Below are 21,479 nucleotides of genomic sequence, written 5' to 3'. Positions count from 1 at the left end.
TACATTTAGCCTATACCCTGAATTCTGTGTCAAATACTTATCATTAAATAAAACAAGAGAGAAAGATTTAAGTAAACTGCAGATGCAAGTGTGGGTATATTTATTTATAACAACTTTTCCCTAATGCCACATTGCTCCAACACCTGTACTATGTTATGAAGAGATGATTAACTTGTAGAAGCCAAAGATTAAACAGTCACTACAATTCATGGACTAATATTATTAGTAGGATATCACAGTATTTGTTGTTGGGTCCCTTATCATTTTCAATATTTTTTAATGATATAATAATGTAAGTATTTCAAGTTTGATGTCTAGGTTTTCTGATTATACAAGAGTGGGCAGGGTGCTTAATGACAATTAGCATATGCTACTTCAAGGAGATGGACTGAAAAAACAGCAACTGAGATCTAACACAGATAAAAGTAAAGGATTGCATTTTGATAACAGTAAATAATAAGTAAAAATTGGGTACCACCAAATCTCAAGGTGGTTAAGGAAAAAGACCTGGAATAATATTAGACTCCATAAAGTTTCTCTGAGCATTCCAAGCAGGCTGCTAGAAAGGCTTGTGGATTTCTGTATATGATATACAAGGACTCTGCCAGCAGAGACAAATAGATAATTATCCCATTGTATAAAGCAATCATTAGGCCACACCTTAGGAAGCCCAGAGATCTGTTGGAAGGGGTGCAAAAAAGGGCAACAAGATTAGTTGGAAGTACAATAATATATTCTTACTAAGAAAAATTTGGTTCCATAAATTAGGAAACTAGAAACTAGGCATTTGCATTATGATCAAATTGAAAGCTTCAAAAAGGTTATGTAAACTAAATGCTAATATCAGCTTTTCCCTCTCAGCTGATATGTGCCAAGAGAACATAAATTTATAAAGGATAGGCACAGAAAAGATATACAGAAATTTGCCTTCAGCCAGAAAGCAATTGGATGATGGAATAAACTTCCACCTAGTATTATGATTGTTGTTGTTTGGTTTTTAGGAGCATTAGCAACTAAGGCCATATTGCTCCGGGAATATGCGGTGGTCATTCCCTGACCTTTCCGCATCCTCCGTATTTGGTGGTGACAGGCTCAAGCCCCGGTCTAATCAAGAAGGAGCAGCAGTGCGTAGCACTGCTGCTCCTTCCCACCTGGCTACGGAGGCACCCTAGTATTATGAAGTGACTAGTTTGATGTAATTAAAAGGATTGGTCAAAATTATGAGAAGGAATGGGCAAATGAAGAGGGTAAAAAGATGTGTTTTTTTTTGTTTTTTTTGTCTAATGCTGCATCAACTTTGCTTTCTGCTTCAAAATACGTCTGTGGATACTTGGAGACATATTACATCACACTAGAGGAGGTTCAATGCGATGAAATACTGTATTAGATTAGATTCTGCTGAAATATTAGATTAATATTAGATTAATTATTAGTCTAATATTTCAGCAGAATAAATGCTATAATCAGGTAGTAATCATTTGACCAGCATTTCCTTAAGGAATACAGTTACCTCAGAATGAGTTACTTTTCAATAAAGCTGTAAAGCTGGAGTATGTTTCTAAAGAAACATATTTGATATCTTGGAGATGGAAATTGCACTAAGGAGGAGGTGGAGTTAAGCATATCACCTCAGAAATATGTATCTATTTGTAATACTCATACAGTTTAGTATGAGTATTGCAAATAGATCGATTATTGCAAGAAGAATACATTGGTTTTTATAAATAATATAATCAGTTTAGGTGCTCAGACATGGATCTAATTTTGCATGGATTATTAGTTGCACGTAGGTATGATCAGCATAATAATACATGCTTTATTGAGATCACGAGTGGAGGTTCATTTACTTCAGCATAATGGCTATAAGTTAGGAGCAGACTGTATATATCTGTAACAATACATATAGTTATTATGCAAGGAACCAAGCCAGATCAGGCACTGGATCTTGCTAACCTAGAAAATGGAACTCATCCATAGAGCTTCAATCTTGTTAAGACCATAAGGAGCAGGTAACACTATCCATTCCCTATCACTTGCTCCCCCACAAAGAGAATCAAAGACTTTGGGGGGAGGGGGGGGAGTTACATAGTATCACAAATTAATAAAACAAAACATTCATCAATATCCTTGATAACTATAGAAAACAACAATGGAGCACAAAACACCAAACCCTGGGAAACTCCACTAATAACATTAGTCCATAAAATTTCCATTGATTACCACTCTATTTTCTCCCACTCAACCATCCCTTCATTTATGGCAACAACTTGCCCTTAATGCCACACTGCTCCAATTTGTATAACATATGCAACAGTATCAAAGTCTTATGTGCATGCAACAGTATCAAAAGCTATCCTCCAGAAATCCAATTATATGGTATCAAAATTATTTTTCACATTCAGTTACTTTGTGACAACATCGTAGTATACAATCAAATTGGTCAAAAAAGGTTTCCCCTTAATAAACCCATGCTGTATCTTGAAGTATAATGGCAGTCTTGTCTAGATAATCCTACATTACTTCTTTTATCAATGGCTCCATTATTTTCCCCATAACAGAAGTTAAACTAAAGAGTCTAATTACTCATGTCACCCCTTTGATTACCTTTGTGAATTGGGAATACATTTGCACATCTCCAGTCTGTGAGGACCTTCCCTGCACCCAAGAATGCTCTCATAATTGTTTTGTACTACCTTTTCTGGAGTGGATGAGATCTATCCAATTATATTAAGGGAAGTAGTAGAGAAAGTAAGCATACCCTTAATTATAATAACTATAATTATGAAAGCACCCTTGGATTCAGGGGAGGTCCACCCATAGACTGGAGATGTGCAAATGTATCCCCAATTCACAAAGGGGGAATCAAAGGGTGACACGAGTAATTACAGACCTGTTAGTTTAACTTTTGTTCTGGAGAAAATAATGGAGTCACTGGTTAAAGAAGTAAAGCAGGACCGTCGAGACAAGGCTGCAGCTATAGTTCAAACAGAACATGGGTTTTTTAAGGGGAAATCTTGTCAGACCAACTTGATTGGATGTGGTCACAAAGGAATTGGATACAAAATGCGATGTGGTCACAAAGGAATTGGATACAAAAAATAATTTTGATATCATATATTTCTATTTCAGGAAAGCTTTTGGTACTGTTGCACATGAAAGACTGCTGTACAAATTTGAGCTGTACAAATTTGTATTATGGCAACAATGATTTATCTTTTACCTGACGAAATTTAATGAAATTTTCCATGGAGCTTCATCTTACCTCTATACTAAAGGGAAAAACTTTCAAACTTCTGAAAATTGCAGTAATTTTTCCAGGATAGTGCAAAATATGAACATGTGATCAAGGAAATTCTCTCACATAATAAATAGGATAATATAGATGTAATTGGAAAGCTAAGGAATTTAAAAACAGAAATATTAAGGTTTTAAGATACAAAAAAACTTTCGGAAACTTGGAAATGCGTTAATTCTAAAACGCATCTGGTTTCAAGTCACTTGGTGTTTTCAGATTGAATGTAATTTTTTTCTTTACAATTAAACTGAGGCTGGAAAAGAGTTCTGCACATTTATGAAAATGTTCTTCAACATGGACATATCATCAGCTTTTTTCGATAAATGCTACACGTAATGGAACAACTATTGATGGTTTATTCAGTCGTGAACTAAAATCTCTTCAATGTAAAAATTTTATATCCTACTTTAGTCATCACAGACCAATACTTTTTTTTTTTCACAGTAACTGATATGTAATTATTATTAATAAAATAAAAACATTGTTATATTATTATCCATAAATTTTATTAATATCTGAAAATTAAAAATGTTTTCAACACCTGCCGATGACTCTTAAATATAAAACACGTTAAATATGCTATTATTACACATTATGTACTTGGTACAGAATTTTTTTTTTTTTTTCTCCAGGAAAAATGTCTAAATGCGAATGTAAGAAATGAAGCTTAACAACAGGTCTTCCTTTTCAGTCATTAACTATTATATTTGAAAACTGAGGGCAATAAGAACTTTTTACGCATATATCTAAGTTTTGGAATATAAATTCCTATGAGAATCTTTCGAAATTATTTCAGGGAAGAAATTGATGCCAACCAGTGTAATTCATATGCATCCCATGCACTTTTCTTCTCTGCCACAAATTTCAGTTCATCCGACATCCATTTAATCCATCCAATGCCCTATACCTTGAAGAGTATTTCTTAGTTGGTATGAAAAGCTTAGTAGCTTCTACGATTAATTCCTTGAATGCTTCCCATTTGGAATTTGCAGATAGTGACATCATCAGTTGGATACATGGTACACAATTTAAAACTATCTGTGACCACTACAGTCACCTTTATGAAAACAAAAAGCACTCCCTTTACCCCTGATGGTAGTTACATCTTCAAGTAAATCCCAAATCAATACACTTATCACTAACACCAGTGGTTCTTTTAATGCAATGAATAATCACTGCTGATAAATAAGATCAAGAGTATCTATTTAAGATACTCTCTCTCTCTTCCTCTGCCAAACATGCTATTGTAGAAAACAGTCATCCAATATGACTTATATTGGAATGAGCAGCAGCATGGAAAGCAAGGTACTGGGAATTTCAAGGGCTGCTTGGAGTCATAATGGAACAAGTAAATACATAGGTTATGTTAGGGTAACTAAGAGTAAGAATACATGTATGTATACTTGCATGTATGCCAATGCCAGCAGTATAGTAAATAAATTTGATGAATTAGACATCAAGACATCAAAAGTGGATATTATTATGATATCAGAGATGTGGGGGCCACACGAATATAAGCAGTGCAGAATTGGAATTTGGGGAATACAGAAAGGATCAACTGGACAGGAAGGGAGGAGGGGTTATGCTGTTAGTTAAAAAACTAAACCTAAGGAAGTACATCCAATTTACATTGGTGGACAATGCAATGTTAATACAGTGTGGTGTGACATAAGCACTGGGAAAAGGAAAATGAGAGTAGGTGTGTGTTATAGGACCAATGAATTGAGTATAATGAGCAATTGTGCAGAGTGGGGCAGTAAATCAGAATGCCTTATAATGAGGGATTTTAACTTTCCAGATTTTGACTGGAACTTGTCAGTTGGTTACTTGCACATTAAAAAGACTTTTGTGGATTTACTGGATGACTGTTTTCTACAGCAGCATGTTCAAGAGGCAACCAGAGGGAGTAATACTCTTGATCTGATTATCAGCAGTGATTCTTGATGCGTTAAGAATCTGCAGATAAAGGAACCACTAGGTGGCAGTGATCACAGTGTACTGATGTGGGATTTACTTAAAGATGTAGCTACCATCAGGGGTAAGGGGAAGGGTTTTTGCTTTAGTAAAGGCAACTACAGTGGTCTCAGAGAGTTTTTAAATTCTATACAGTGGGATCAACTGATTATGTTGCCAACAGTGAATTCTAAATGGGAGGCCTTCATGGACTTAATCCTGGAGGCTACTAGGCTTTTCATACCAACTAAGAAATACTGTTCAAGGTTTAGGCCTAAATGGATATCAGATGAATTAATGATGAATTAGTGGAGGTGAGCAACTTAAATAAGTTCAAGGCAGAACTAGTCAAACATGTCAAGTGAATGAATGGGTGAAATGGGAAGGTTTATTTTTTTAGTTGATGCTATATAATCTTGCTTTTTTGCAAATATGCCTCTACTAATGCTAATATATCCACAAAGTCTTACTATGCAATTGACCAACCCACAAGTCTAAGATTTTAATTGCTTCTTAACTATGAGCATAATCCCCCCCCCCTCCTATCCTGTTTGTCCTTTCTGTATACAGGCAGTTCCCGCTTTGAGTTCCAGGGTTTACTAGTTCTTTTTTTTTTAAATATCAAGTATCAACAGAATCAAAAATGTAGACATTAATTGCAATAAATAAATGCTAAACATTAATAAATACCTCATTTCAAATCACACGTGTAGCCATACAATACTACTGTGTGTGCATTTATTTGTTCATGCAGAGGTAAGGAGGGTGGTCCAACTCAAAGAATTTCAGAAAGAATTCCATATTTTAGATGCAGTCAAAATAAGAAAACAAGCCTGGGACAAAATTACAGAGAAGAACATGAAGAGTGTTTGGAATAAACTCTGTCATCAGTTTATCGATAATTTTGAAAGATTTCAAGAACCAGCAGAGATCATACAAAATGAAACAGAAGTGGTTGTTAATATTTCTAACCAATTGCAGCTTGAGGTTTCTACAACTGATGTCACTGATATGCTTCAAACACCCAATGGACAGCTCACAAATGAAGACCCCCCCCCTTGAAATGGCAAAATGTGAAGAAACTGAGAAAGAAGATTTGACAGCTGAAACTCCTGTTCATTCATTCACTCTCAAGGGACTTGACAAAGCTTTTCAAAACATACAAAAAGCAATTCAGGTTTGAGTCACAAGATTCACATTTCAATCGCACTAGAAAAGTTGCTATAGATTTAAAAAAATGTTTATGCATGTTATCGTGAAATTTAATCAATGTCTTGGAAACAAACAACTCTAGAAGCATTTCCGAAGAAGAACGCTTCCTTGTGCTTCCAACAAACTAATAAGTGCCAAGCCAACAATAAGTGAAGAACCATTAACGAGCATGCATTTAGTCAATGATGAAGAATAAACATTCTTTAACATTTGTATGATATAAATAATTTCTTTATTATTATAATTTGCTTGATTTTAAAGGCTATGTTTTCATTTCTTTGGATAAATAAATCTTTGTTTAAGCATAAACTATTGTTTTGTTGATCTTCATTTAACATTACTATGGTGAAATTTCATTTTTGAAAGCGTAACCCGTTTTTAACATTACATCTATGGGAAATCAATTCCCGCTTTATGAGCACACACTATAACTGAATTAACTTGTAAAGGTCAGAACTACCTGTACATTGTACTCCCCATATTGAAGTTCTGCATTCCTTACATCTAAGTGCCACCATGTCTCTGAAATCCCAACCATGTTCTGCAATTGATGGCGTGACCAGCTAATTCATGAAATTTATTTATTATACTCCTAGCATTAGTGTACGTGGAAGTATACATGCATCTGTTCTTACTCTTAGTTACCCTAACACAGCCCATGTATTTACTTGTTTCATGATGACTCCTAGCAGTTCTTGAAATCCCCAGAACTTTGCTTTAAAGGCTGCTGCTTGATCCAATAGAAGCAGTGCAAAAATCACTTTCACCTCTGCCTGTAGCTACTGTTAATCTATTAGTCTCGTATCATATTCTTTCTATCTCTCAAACCAGTTCACAGCAACTTCTAAACATTGAAATCTTCACAATGTGAAGGACTAATATTTTCTACCTCACCTTCTTGGTCCTGTCCTTCTACTTCCATGTTCAACAAGGATTCAATTATTTCACCAATGTTAAAACTTGGAATCTAGGATTGTAAAAATCAAAATTTAACCATGCACTGACATCTTCTTTGCTGCATTCTCTGCATACTGAAATCTGTTTTAATGTTTCCATGCTTCTTTTATAGTGTTACATTCATTTTGTCATCTGAACTTCATAAAGGCCTTTTGAATATTTTGTTCCACAATTTTTTAAATGTTGACACATCTGTAGAATTCCAACCTTCCACTTACTTGAAGCAAGTCTTAAGTTGATTTTTTTTAAAAGAAATTTATAACATATTCCTCATCATTATCATGAGCAAATAAGAGCTGTCAAAGGTGTTGTTTTCAATGTAGGCATTGCAACCATTTTTGTCAATCTGTTTTCAGCATTCCACTGACAGATGTGAAGGTGCATTATCGAGTAATAATAATATTTTTCCTTCTTTACCAATCGATTCTATTATTTCACTTCTGGAAAATTTCTGTTACGTTGTTTGAAAATTTCACTATTCACACATGCTTTTTTTCTGATGATCATAAGTCAGAAAATTTCCTCATCATTATTGGGAGACTCCTTACATTTTTGAAGCATCCAGGAACTTTCAACTTCTCAATAAGAAACAGCAATCAGTCTGCCATTTGAATTGGCACAAACCATTATGGTTACATGTTCTTTGTTTTTTTGTACCCTGGTGCAGTACTCTCATGGCATGACAGTAACTATCTGCTGTGGAGTGCTTTTCAGTTTAAACCATCTCACCAGGATTTCCTCTGCAAACTTCAATATTTCTATAAATCAGTTTGCTGAAGATATGTTGGCAGAAAGCCTTTCTTCATAAATTTCAAGTTCCCTAAAACTTTCTGAGCCAACCGGAGCTTGCTTTGAACTTCGGGTCTCCATTTAATTTTGTATTAAAAAAATATTGTTTTTCACATAAAGGATCAGATATTGGCTGTCCAGAAGATCACTATTGAAAAAACCACACGCAGACAGCCTCTTTCACTTCACTAACTTTACGTGCTAAATTGCCATCCTCATTAATGATTAGAAAATTTTATAATGCTTTCACTATTTTAAATGTCCGAGATTGTTGACTTGACAACTTCATATTTCTCTGCCTGAAAACATCCTGATTCACCCCTTCTCAAGACCTCAATTATTGCCCTTTTTTTTTAATAAATCATGATTGAAAAAAAAAAAAAAAAAAAAAAAAAATACCCATTCACAAAACAAACAAGTACATTGGCTAGCCGTGCCCAGGAGATGAATGTATTTCTGAATGGCAAATTGCTACATGCCATACTGGCATGCATACTGGCTGCTACCTGATGCTTCACCATGCATTGCACAACATAATATCTGCTACATATTTTTCTCTAATAACATAATATTATGTATTTGTCCTGTGTAATCTGGATAATCGAGTTTCTACTCTAATTCTTGCACTGTTTCTACTGAAACATCCAGCAGCCTGGAAAGAAAGGTTTCACAGATTTCAAGCACTGCTATAGGTCACCGAGGAAAAGTAAATACATGAGCTGTGCTAGAGTAACTTAAGAGTAAGAACCAGTGTATGTATACTTGCATGTACACTAATGGTAGGAACATAGTAAATAAATTTCATGACTTAATCAATACCTCAAAATTTATTAATATGCTCCTGGAATTAATGTACATGCAAGTATACAAGCACATGTTATTATTCTTAGTTACCCTAACACAGACTACTTATTTACCAGTTCCACGGTGACCCACAGCAAGGCTTCAAATTCCAGACACCTTGCATTTCAGGCTGCTGATGTTCCAATAGAAGCAGTACAAGAATCATTTTAACCTCTGCTTGCAGCTCTAGTTAATCTATTAGACTGAGAAATGCAAAGCGTAAAAAGTAAAGCACTTTAGATAGTAAAAGTAAAGTAATTTAGATAGCTGAATTCCCCATGGGAATTCAGCTATCTAAATTAAATTTATTTAAAAAATAAGAGTAGAAAAGTTTACAGATAATGATATGAGTTGACATAACAATAGAAGTTCAGATTAATGATATAAATGATGTGAAGAGGCACATGGGGATGTTTCAAATGACAATAAAGTACTCTATCAATAAAGAAAGTAGTAATTTTCTTTTGAAGGAATAATGGTTATGTTGGGTAGGGGTGTGCAATCTACTCACACGTACCATTCATTTCACATCTCATGGTAATTTTATAGCAATTATGGGCTCAGGATCATACAGAGTGAACTTCCCCGTGATGCATTAAATTTTTTTTAGATTGATATAGCAATGCATGAAATACAAGTTAATTCAGGAACAGTAACAAATAAAAAAAAAACTAGAATATACATTGGATAAACTACTTTAGCATTCAGAAACGTCTGTTGAGTTTTCTGAAATGTCTTGAGTCTTGTAGGAGAGAAAGTGCCTTGTTGTTATTTATACAAAGTTTAATCAAAAAATCTGGTGAATAATCCAGGGGATCACATCTGGTGAGTATGGGCTTGGCACACCCAGGGTGTGGGTCCTGAGCTAGATATCATCCTTTTTCTTGGTGATTCCCTTCTATTCTCTCTCTCTCTCTCTCTCTCTCTCTCTCTCTCTCTCTGGGTAATTCAGAAAATTTTTTTGGCTGGTGCAACATAAGCCTCAGGCTTTCTTGCACCATATGGCTAATAATAATAATTCTTAAATGCATAGCAATAGCTAAAAAATTAACAATATCTTCTGAGCATATGCACACCAAATGGCTTTGAGTAAACACTTGTTTTTCTCAATTATCACAGGCATTGAAAATGGAAAAATTTGAAATAACAAGCACACATTAAATTTTGTTCTGAACTTGGAGAGTCAAAGGGTTTGTGAGAGGAAATCTTTTGCTTGAAAATGAAGAAAGAAGCAGATGCCTACAATCAAATTCATGACTGACCATTTAATAAATTGATAAGGAATAGTCTTTTCCCTTTAGTTTGGAACATTACTGAGGATTCAAACACAAGGCAAATGAGCAAAGTCTGTTCCATGCATTCTCACTCAGGTCAAAGACAGCATCAATGTTTTCATTTCATCTGGGTTGTTCAAGCAAGCCATGTCGGATCTTGCATTTTTAAGAAAAATTATAACAGGTGACAGAGTAATACAAGTAAGAATGCAACCCCCAGAACAAGGTTAAAAATCCCCAGTGGAAAACAGTGTCATCACCAAGGTCAAAGTAGATGAAGAAGCCAAAATCACATACAAAGGTCATGTTGATTGCATTTTTTTTGACAAAGGAGTGGTATCATCACAATTTGTTCCATATGGTGTCGCTGAATGTAGCCTACTATTACTACTGAGAAGTTATAAAATGGTTGAGAGATACAATCTGCCATAAAATACTAAAACTGGCAAAAAAGTTGGCTCCTTCACCATATCACTCGCTGTATGGCAATTTGATTCACAAACACACTTCCATTTCTGCTACACCCATCTTATTTGGCAAAATACAGCCTTTGGCTATTCCCAAAATTAAAATGGGACATGAAAGGTAAACAATTTCAGTTGATTCAAGAAACAGCAGACTGCCTAAATGCAATCACTAAAGAAGAAAAATGTCTTGCAAAAAAAAAAAAAAAAGTCTTGATCAGTAGCAAGTAGAATGGAACAAGTATATGGTTGCAAAAGGAGATTATATTGAAGAATATTAACAATTTACAAATTTATCACTGAATGAAATTAATTTTTTGCAAAAGTCACTGAACTTAGATTCTAACTTGCCATACAAGGTTTGGCACATTAGAAAATAATCGGATATATTCTGTCTTTACAAGTATGATGCTTGTATGCATGTCTGTGTTCATAGGCCAATCTACATGTTATGAGAACTAAAAAATAAAAACAGAATAGTTCATGGGAGGAACCTACTCCTACCTGAACTGGCTAACTACTTTCCTAACTCCTCGCTTGATGAGAAGAATTTAAAAATTCATTTAGTCTTCAACAGAATTTGAACTCAAACTGTTAAAAATATATTACATGTCGAATCCACTACATTATTGTGTAGGACAGAGGAGAAAAAAATGAGTTTTGGTGCCAGCCTCACTAACGGACATGTTGCTCCCATGTAAAATTTTGAAAGGATGGGAAGCGTATATTATTCCCATTGAAATGACACACCAACAAACTCCTGATGAGACAGTTGAGGAAATATCTCAGGCTGTTCAAAAAATTATTTTAACATCAAGTTAATGCATTTAGAGTACTGAGAATTTTGCTTCAGGCCTAAATGTTACCCAAATAATTGTTTAAAAGTCATGAGCCAAACATTAAGGCTACATTCATATAAGATCAAATCTGTTTGGTCGAGCTCATGATCATAGAAGTAGAATGGATGCTGCTAACCTTGTTTATCAAGATTAAAGAAAACCTTGATAGTAGAACAAACAAGAGTACTGACATTCCTTTGTGGCAATGTCAGTACTCATAATTATGTAAATTTGGTAAAGAATCACTCATGAAAAAGTTATGCGGTATAACTTTACTTTGCCATTTTTGACTGGTTAGTATTTGGAGTACTCAAAACTGAAAGCTGTAAGAGTGAAAAGATATTATTATTAGCCATATGGTGCAAGGAAGCCTGAGGCTTATGCTGCACCAACCAAAAAAAAAAAAAAAAATTCTGAGTTACACCCTGAGAGAGAGAGAGAGAGAGAGAGACAAAAGTAGAATGGAATCACCAAGAAAGAGAAGAATGATGATATCCAGCTCAGGACCCTGGGTGTGCCAAGCCCACACTCACTAGATGTGAGCCCCTGGGGTTATGCTAGGATGTTATCAAGCATAGGAGATCTGAGGACTTATTTTAAAAAATACATGGCAATGCTAAGGAAAAGTCCCACATTACGGTTAAATTTGAAAGTCTCTGCAATTCTGCTCACACACACAATAGGAGGGAGTACATGATGAGAGCCTTGTCAATCAATTCAGCCCTGGAAAGATTGTACAAGGCTCATAGATAGAAATTTTCTCAGCGTGGTCTGTACATGTTAAGAGAATGCTTCTCCAGGGATAAGATACACTTAAATAAGAATATTTAAGGACGCTTATATAAGAATTTAATTCTTGCATAAGTATACTTATGCATGAATATTTGCTGGTGCTATCGAGGGAGAGCTAGGTGGGTCGAAAAGCTGTTAGCTTGGATAAGATACAAAGAGTAATAGATTAACAATAGCTGCAGACAGAAGTTAAGATGAATCTTCCACTGCTTCTATTGGAACATGTGGCAGCCCAGAAAGAACAATATCTGGGATTTCAAGACCTGCAGTGGGTCACCATGAAACAAGGAAATACATGGGGTATGATAGGGTAACTAAGAGTAAGAATAGGTGCATGTATACTTACATGTACACCAATCCTAGAAGCATAGTAAATAAATTTTATGAAGTACCAGTCAAGTCATCAAATGCAGACATTGTGGGGAATTCAGAGACGTGGTGTCACTCAGACATAAGGTATGTAGAATATGGGGAGTACAGTGTGTACAGACAGGGCAGGATGGGAGGGGTATGCTCTTAATTAAGAAACAAAATCTAAGGCATTGCATCCAGTTGACACTGGTGGCCAGTGCAATGTTGAATCAGTTTGGAGTGACATAAGCAGCCGGAAACAAAAATGAGATCAAGAGTGTGTTATAGGCCTAATGACTGTGCTGAGTACAACAAACAACTATACAGAGAAATAGAGTGGGACAGCAAATCATATAATGGGGGATTTTAGCTTTCCAGATATAGAGTAGAATTGTGGGTTGGTTGGTCACTCAAACTAGAAAGACTTTTGTGGATTTATTGGATGACTGTTTTTTACAGCAGCATGTTAGAAAGATAACAAGAGAAAGCAATATTCTTGATGTGATAATCAGCAGTGATTCTTGATGCATTAAGAATCTGCAGATAAAAGAAACACTAGGTGGCAGTTATCATAGTGTATTGATGTGGGATTTACTTAAAGTTGTAACTATCATCAAGGGTAAAAGGAAAAGTTTTTGCTTTCATGATGCAGACTATATAGGTCTTAGACAATTTTTAAATTCTATACAGCGAGACAAACGAGGAATGTTACTAATAACAAATTCTAAATAAGAAGCATTCTTGCAAATTACTGTAGAAGCTACTAAGCTTTTCATACCAACTAAGAAATACTGGTCAGGGATTAGATCTAAATGGATGCCAGATGAACTAATGAGATAAGTCGCAAAGAAGAAAAATGCATTGGGCGCATGTAAATTATAAGATGACACAGAAGCTTATGGTAGATATTATAAACCCCAGGGGCTCACATCTTGTGAGTATGGGCTTGCCACACCCAGGGTCCTGAGCTGGATATCATCATTCTTCTCTTCCTTGATGATTCCCTTCTACTTCTGACTCGTATTTTTCCCCCCCCCCTCTCTCTCTCTCTCTCAGGGTAATTCAAAAATTTTATTTTTGGCTGGTGCAGCATAAGCCTCAGGCTTCATTGCACCAAAAAAACCTTAAAAATAATAATAATATGGTGCAAGGAAGCCTGAGGCTTATGCTGCACCAGCAAAAAAAAATTCACAAGTTACCATGAGAGAGAGTCAGAAGTAGAAGGAATCACCAAGAAAGAGAAGAATGATGATATCCAGCTCAGGACCCTAGGTGTGCCAAGCTATACTCACCAGATGCCCCTGGGGTATATAAACTAGTCTGCAATAAAGTCACAAAAGAGGTTAGCCAAGTTAACACAAATTATGAGAAATGTGTGACAAAGAAAAACAGCAGACTTCTTTACTTATGTAAACACTACAAGGAAGGGAATGAATCACATTGGTCCACTTGATAACAATGGTTTAAATGTTGATGATCCTGCACAGGTTGCTAACAAACTGAATAGATATTTTGCATCTACATTAACACATGGGGAGTATTTTTAGGGAAGTGGATGCCAGAAGTTTATCAAACTAACAGGAAACTAAATGATGTTGTGATAACAGAGGAAAATAGAGAGCAAAATTCCTCTATTTTGTAATAAAGTGACAGAGAAATTGTTGAAGTTAAACATAAGAAAGGCACCTGTGGTGGATAAGATCTATCCAATTATATTAAGAAAGGCAGCAAAGGAAGTAAGAAAACCTTTAGCCATAATTATGAGAACATCTTTGGATTCAGGGTAAGGACCCTATGAACTAAGATGTCAGAAAGCATCCTCAATTCACAAAGGGTGACATGACTAATTACAGACGTATTAGCTTAACTTCTATTCCAGGGAAAATAATTGTCACCTGAATTGATGCAAGACCATCTAGACAGGAATGCAGTTATACTTCAGTCACAGCATTGGTTCATTAAGGGGAGATCTTATCTAACCAATTTCATTGGATATTATGATGGAAATGGATGCAAAAAATAATTTTGATGTCATATGCTTGGATTTCAGGAAAGCTTTTGATAGTTGCACATAAAAAGACTGCTGTATAAATTGGAGCACTGTGGCATTAAGAGAAAGTTACTGCTATGGATAAAGGGTTGGTTGAGTATAAGAAGACAGTTATTTTCAATGGACATTGCTCTTCGTGGACTAATGTTATTAGCGCCAATCGTGTGGTACTACACTCAGAGCAGTGAAAAATGAAAAGGCCCGAGGTTAATTGAGCAGTCAGATATGAAATTCTCCAAACAGTGCAGGCAGGCTGCCAGGAGAACTCATGGGGTTTTGTCAATGATATACAGGAATTTTGCTAGCAGGGATAAGGTGGTGATTATTTCATTATATAAGCCAATGGTAGGCTACATCTTGATTGCTGCATACAAGTCTGGAGGCCTCATTTTAGGACAGGGCTACTGGAATGGGTATAGAGAAGGCAATGAGATTGGCAAGGGAAACAAAAAGAGTGCTCATACCAAGAAAGGCATCTGGTTTGCAAATTGCAACGTCTGGAAACTAGGCACCTGTGGGGGTGATCTGACTGACTGAGGTGTTTAAGACTGAATGGTTTGAGCAAAATTAAATGCTGATGTGATTCTTCCTCTAGCTCAGACTACACACCCAAGGGTACATAAATTCAAATTGAGGAAGAATGGTTGCAGAATAGATGTATGGAAGTTTGCCTACAGCCAACATGTGGTTGATTGCTGGAACAAGCTTCCATCCACTGTTGTGGAAGTGGATAGGTGAAATGGGATTTTTTTTTTTTTTTTGGCCTATTCTGTATGTTTGTTTTCTTGCATCATTTGCCACTACTAATAATTTTCCCTGAATTCAGTGAACAAAGACACTTTGAAAAACTGAAATTGCAGCGAGATAGTGTGGGCCTCATTTCCATCTCATTATAACTTATTTTCTACTGTAATGTATTTGTAATTCTAATTTAGCAGTGGTATCCTAAAATGAACAAGTCTGCTTCTTACTTAGTCCTACTTAGGTCTGATGACAGATCTCGAAAGAATTCTGAAATGTCACCAGCTAAAAATTTAGTTGATATTTCACTTTAAATGATTTATATGCCTTAAAGCTATTTTGTTTTTCCAAACTACATGGTAACATATATATGTATATATATATTTTTAACAGATATAAGTATATATATTTTTATCATATCATTTGCTGAAACAGATTGCAGAGCAGATGTTTCAATTATCACTCAAACCATACTATGAGTATTATTGAATAAGCGTATGCTTAGTTGCTTAATTACAAATGTAAAGAACATTGATGTGCCTTTTAATTATTGGCATTTGTGTACATGAAGAAATACTAAATCTGTATATCAACGTTCAAGTTGTTCATCTCACATCAAAAAATAATAATATAATGCATTCTGAAATTTTTTTCTCTGAATTCTCTCATCTGTGATTCAAGCTACATTGTACATATAATATCTCAAGATTTATTCATAGCAGAATAAACTTCTATTAAATAAAATAAATTTTCTGTTTATACTGTGGGATGACCACATGGTCAGAGGAGTTCACAAGGTAGAGAGAATACAAGAAACAGCACTGTATTTAGCAGTCACGGGCTCAAACCCCAATCACTCAAGGCACATGTACTTATGCACCCTTGTGCTGATCACTCGGTTAGGGCGCTACAGTCTGGGATAGCAAATTAGTTGTCAAACAATTGACACTAGAAAAATTCACACAAGAATGAACTTAGGATTTAAAATAAAAACTTCATTTGAAAAGTACAAATACATTAACAATAGCAGAACATAATTCCTGGTATAATACACTCACATATCAAGGTTTACACTATAAAATAATATTAGCATTAGCAAATGCACATGATGCAAGAAAGTAAGCTTATATAGATCAGCCAAAAAAAAAAAAAAAACGCCCTTATTTCACCCATCCACTCGCTCCAAATGTTTGTCAAGTTCTACCTTGAATCTATTTAAACTATCAACTTCTACAACGACAGATGGAAGTTTGTTCCAGCAATCAACCACCCGCTGGCTAAAGGCAAACTTCTGCACATCTATCCTACAACCGTCTTTCCTCAATTTGAATTTATGCCCTCTCAGGTGATTATTCTGAGCAAGAATCCCATCAGCATTGAGCATGCTCAAACCATACACCTCAATCAGATCACCTCGCAGGTGCCTAGTCTCAAGACACTGTAATTTGCAAAACTTAAGCCTTTCTTCGTAAGAGCAACCCTTTGTTCCATTCAATAATCTTGTTGCCCTTCTCTGTACTCATTCCAACAGCTCTAACCCTTCTTAAAATGAGGCCTCCAGACTTGTATACAGTATCCAAGGTGTGGTCTGACCATTGCCTTATACAAGGGAATAATCACCTCCTTATCCCTGCTAGAAAAATTCCTGTATATCATTGACAAGACACCATGAGCTACTCTTGCAGACCGTCTGCACTGCTCAGAAAACTTCATATCTGCCTGCACAATTACCCCCAGGTCCTTTTCATTCTCTACCACTGTCAGTGTGGTACCACAGAGTTGATACGTTACTCTGGGATTACTGCTTCCCATATGTAGTACTTTACATTTGTCAATGTTAAACTTCATTTGCCACCTCTCAGCCCATCTGCTCAACTTTTCCAGATCCTGTTGCAGCAGCATACTGTCAGCATCCTTAACAACCTTCGTATCGTCTGCAAACTTGGACATTAAGCCTGATATACCTTCATCAATATCATTGGTAAATACAGAAAACAATGGACCCAACACTGAACCCTGAGGGACTCCACTAATAACATTAGTCCACAAAGAACAGTGTCCATTGATTACCACTGTCTTCTCCCACTCAACCATCCCTTTATGCTTAGCAGCAATTTGCCTCCAATGCCACACTGCTCCACTATTTTATCATAGTGGTTTTGATCTTTTACATGCAAGAATTTTTTTTTAAAATCCTTATATTACACTATTATCATAAATAATTGACAATCTCTCTTAATGGGATATTTCTATTTATTTATAAAAGAATAGTACTGAGAACTTGTGAGTGTTATATATAAGCAAGATACCATTACAGCAAAAGTTGTTAAAAAACAAAATGTACAAACTTACATATGTAAGCCTATTACAGCAAAAAGGGACATATAACATGTATCTATACCTATCCATCCACCCACATCACTTACAAGAAATTTGTGGTAATTTTTATAATGTTAAACATTTGAAAAATTTCCTTTAAAAAAGAGTAAAGTGACCAGGTGTAAATAACAAACTTCTAAAAGAACCTAGTTTCTCTACTGCAATTCTATATCACAATAGTTCGGCTAAGTTCACATTGATTTATGTCCACCCGTCCTATAACAATATAGTATTGCCATCAGGATGACTGTGGCAAGGCAACATGCCATCAGTATGGTAGAAGTTGTAGCCATTTGTGATAATTATTTATCAAAAATGGCTACAACTTCAACTACAAAATACTACACTAATGCCTTGTAGCCAAATTTCCTTGGCAATAATTCAAAGTTACACATTTTCACAGCAAGTCGCCTCAACCTTTTCCTATGGAAAATATTTTAGTGACGTTTATTTGAAATAAATGTCACTACATCCTCCTAGATGATACAAAGTTGGTTTGTCTGTATATGAGAAGAACAGGGGGAAAAAATCTCAGCAAAAGTGCTCCTCTGCCTCACCTAAGCTTACTTAGCCTAACTAAAAAACATTAAATTTCCTCACATCAATAATATCAAAATCCAAGCATTTTTGAATTTTGATATTATTGATGTGAGGAACTACTATCCTGTCACAGAAGAAATTTTCTGATAGTTTGCATATAATGGCTAGTCTCACTTGCTCTCTCTCTCTCTAATGAAGTCTGTATTTCACTTTGCAAAAGTATTGTAAAAAAGCATAACCTGTTACTATTAACAATCATTTTACTGGACAAGAACTAAGGAAAAGAAAAAAATTTTTTTTTTAATCTACATTAACTATTTATGTATTTATTTAATAAAGTTTACATCTTTCTAAAATTATTTATGACTACTTTTATTCAATAAGAATGTACTAAGAATATTGTTTTTTTTTTTTTTTTTTTTTTTTATGAAAAGGGATATCAATTAAGAGAGAAAAGACCCTCTTGGCTTAGCCTAAAGGTAAACAGCCTTTCTGGGTACCTTAATTCTGGGATTCTGTGTACCTTAAAACGAACTCAGCGACTGTCCCATTAGACATAACCGATCTGTTACCATTATGAAATATAAACTTCTTATTAGCATTCACTAATACTCGTTAATATGAAAGTCGCTGTAAAACCGAAGTGCTTCTCATACAAATGTAGTTCGCTCATATCATTATTATGACAAATTTTCTCTGCGAGCACTGCTTAATTAATTTCCCTATTATTTTTTTTTTAATATGCATGTAACGGTAAGCACTCCATTACCAGATATTCCTGTTCGACGAACACCGCAACTGTTTGTGATATCAAATAAAAATAAATAAATACAATAAACCTCCTCGGATTCTAATTTAGGACTCTAAATGGAAGGCTAAAAACATAAGTGTTAATCAACGTTCCTACTGATTTAACGATAAACCAGTAGATAGTTATGAAATCGATACACACCAATCATGTCAGGCAGTAACCCTAGGGACTAGAAGAAAGACCGTCTTACAAGCTCTTCCCTTTATACTGCTAATAAGAACTACTAAAAATGCTAACTACATTAATATTTAAATTTAATGACTTAGAATAAAAAAATTTCCAACTATATCACAGAAAATGATGCCTTAACCGTATGCACACCATAAGAAAAATTCAAGGCAGTTTTTCGATTAATCAGCTGTAATTCTGATGCACTTCCTGTTCCGGGTGTATTATTGCGTCATCTATGTAGAAAACGTGCACCAATTTGAGAAATTCATTAACGTACACATGTTAGCGGCATCTCGTGGTAGCTTTTTGTGGTAAGTTTGCGTATACTATATTTTTGATTTCGACGAGTCTTTCTCTATTTTGTGCCCCAGGTACTTTACTGAAAATGAGTTGTACCGACTATGAAGTTTTCCAAAACTTAATCATTGCTAAGGATAAAGAAATCGCTGAATTGAAATCCAAATTAAGTAAATACGAGAGAGGTAATAGCAACGACATTCAACCAAAAAGAATCGCAGTGGAAAATGAATATGGGATTTTATCGAAGGATGACATCAGTCGATACAGCAGACAGTTAATTCTTGCAGACATCGGAGTTAATGGTCAATTTGCTCTAAGAAATACATCAGTACTTGTTGTTGGAGCTGGGGGCCTTGGTTGCCCATCCAGTGCGTATTTGGCGGCATCCGGTATCGGTAAAATTGGCATTGTAGATTATGATGAATTGGAGCTTAGTAATCTTCACAGACAAATACTGTTTAAAGAGGCTTGCCTGAATGAATCTAAAGCTGTTTTGCTAGCAAATGCAATTCGTAGTTTGAATTCTACGGTGGAATGCGTATCTCATCAAATTCTTTTGGATAGATATAATGCAAAGGCCATCATTCTGCAATATGACATAGTAGTTGATGCAACAGATAATATGGCCACGCGATATCTCCTGAATGATGCTTGTGTACTGTTAAAGAAACCTTTGATTTCAGGTTCAGCATTGAAACTTGAAGGACAGTTGACAGTGTATAATTTTAAAGAAGGACCTTGTTACAGGTGTTTATATCCTTCACCACCTGATCCAGAAATGACAACAAGTTGTTCTGAAGTTGGAGTGCTTGGTGCAGTTCCTGGAATCATTGGATGCTTACAGGCCCTAGAAGTAATAAAGATAGCAATTGGAATTGAGCCCTCATATTACAAGAAACTGCTCATTTTTGATGGACGAGTTGGTTGCTTCAAGATAGTGAAACTGCGCTCCAAAAAAATGAGTTGTGCTGTGTGTGGTGATAATCCAACCATAACCGATCTTATAGATTATGTTCAGTTTTGTGGGGCATCTGCAACTGACAAAATAGAACCAGTTCATCTTTTAAAAGAAAGCGAAAGAATTTCTTGTTCAGATTACAAAGAAATAAGAGAAAAAGGTCTTCCACATACATTGATTGATATTCGGTCACCCACTGAATTTAAAATGTGCAGTCTGCCAAGTTCTATTAACATTCCATTTTCACAGCTACAGAGTGAACACATACTTCAGAAAGTTAAGAAAACCATTGCCGAACAGAAAATGAATGACGTTTATCACAAAGTGTTTATTTTATGTCATAGAGGAAATGATTCTCAGAAAGCAGTTCGTATTTTACAGGAGAAACTGCCAGATTTGCATGTAGTTTGGCAAGATGTTAAAGGAGGTTTGTATGAATGGGCAAGTAGTGTTGATCCTGACTTTCCATTGTACTAGTTTTTTTTTTTTTTTTTTTAATTCAAAGAAACTTTTACATTATTTTATGATAACTGTTTGTGAAAAAAGCCTAGATGCTCTTCTCCTGAACTATTTCTAGGTGAAATATGGTAAAGAATTTGATTAAATTCATTTCCATTTCTCAGCTTTTCCCTTTTTTTTTTTTCTTTTTTTTTTTCAAGATAAATCAACAACAGAAAGTTTTGTATACATGGGCAATAAGAGGTAATAAAATCCTTAGAATAGTTAGTACAATAATTAAAGCCAGGGAATGAGAAAACTA

At 35.2% G+C, this 21,479-nt stretch overlaps 2 protein-coding genes across 2 annotated transcripts in view; one reads left to right on the top strand and one right to left on the bottom strand.

Annotated features, from left to right (window-relative positions):
• The window catches only part of LOC150089378 (poly(A) RNA polymerase gld-2 homolog A-like), a 191,111-nt gene extending 171,518 nt beyond the window's left edge, over nt 1–19,593 (bottom strand). The window contains exon 1 of the mRNA XM_090368554.1: nt 19,432–19,593. The gene's annotated coding sequence lies outside the window, so the exon portion shown is untranslated. The remainder of the gene's footprint in view (nt 1–19,431) is intronic.
• Nucleotides 19,594–19,818: 225 nt separating this feature from the next.
• On the top strand, nt 19,819–21,196 carry Uba4 (Ubiquitin-like activating enzyme 4). The gene has a single exon (XM_090368553.1). The coding sequence runs from the start codon at nt 19,847–19,849 to the stop codon at nt 21,194–21,196; it is 1,350 nt and encodes a 449-aa protein (XP_090224679.1). The 5' UTR covers nt 19,819–19,846.
• The last annotated feature ends 283 nt before the right edge of the window (nt 21,197–21,479 follow it).

Source organism: Mastigoproctus giganteus, chromosome 2 (genome assembly GCF_048544385.1).
Source record: "Mastigoproctus giganteus isolate SK-2022 chromosome 2, ASM4854438v1, whole genome shotgun sequence".
NCBI lineage: Eukaryota > Metazoa > Arthropoda > Arachnida > Uropygi > Thelyphonidae > Mastigoproctus > Mastigoproctus giganteus.
This window is presented reverse-complemented; position numbering and strand designations above follow the sequence as displayed.

What these genes read in the sequence shown, in the direction of transcription:
- Uba4 (XM_090368553.1), top strand. Translation starts at nt 19,847, where the DNA reads ATGAGTTGTACCGACTATGAAGTTTTCCAAAACTTAATCATTGCTAAG.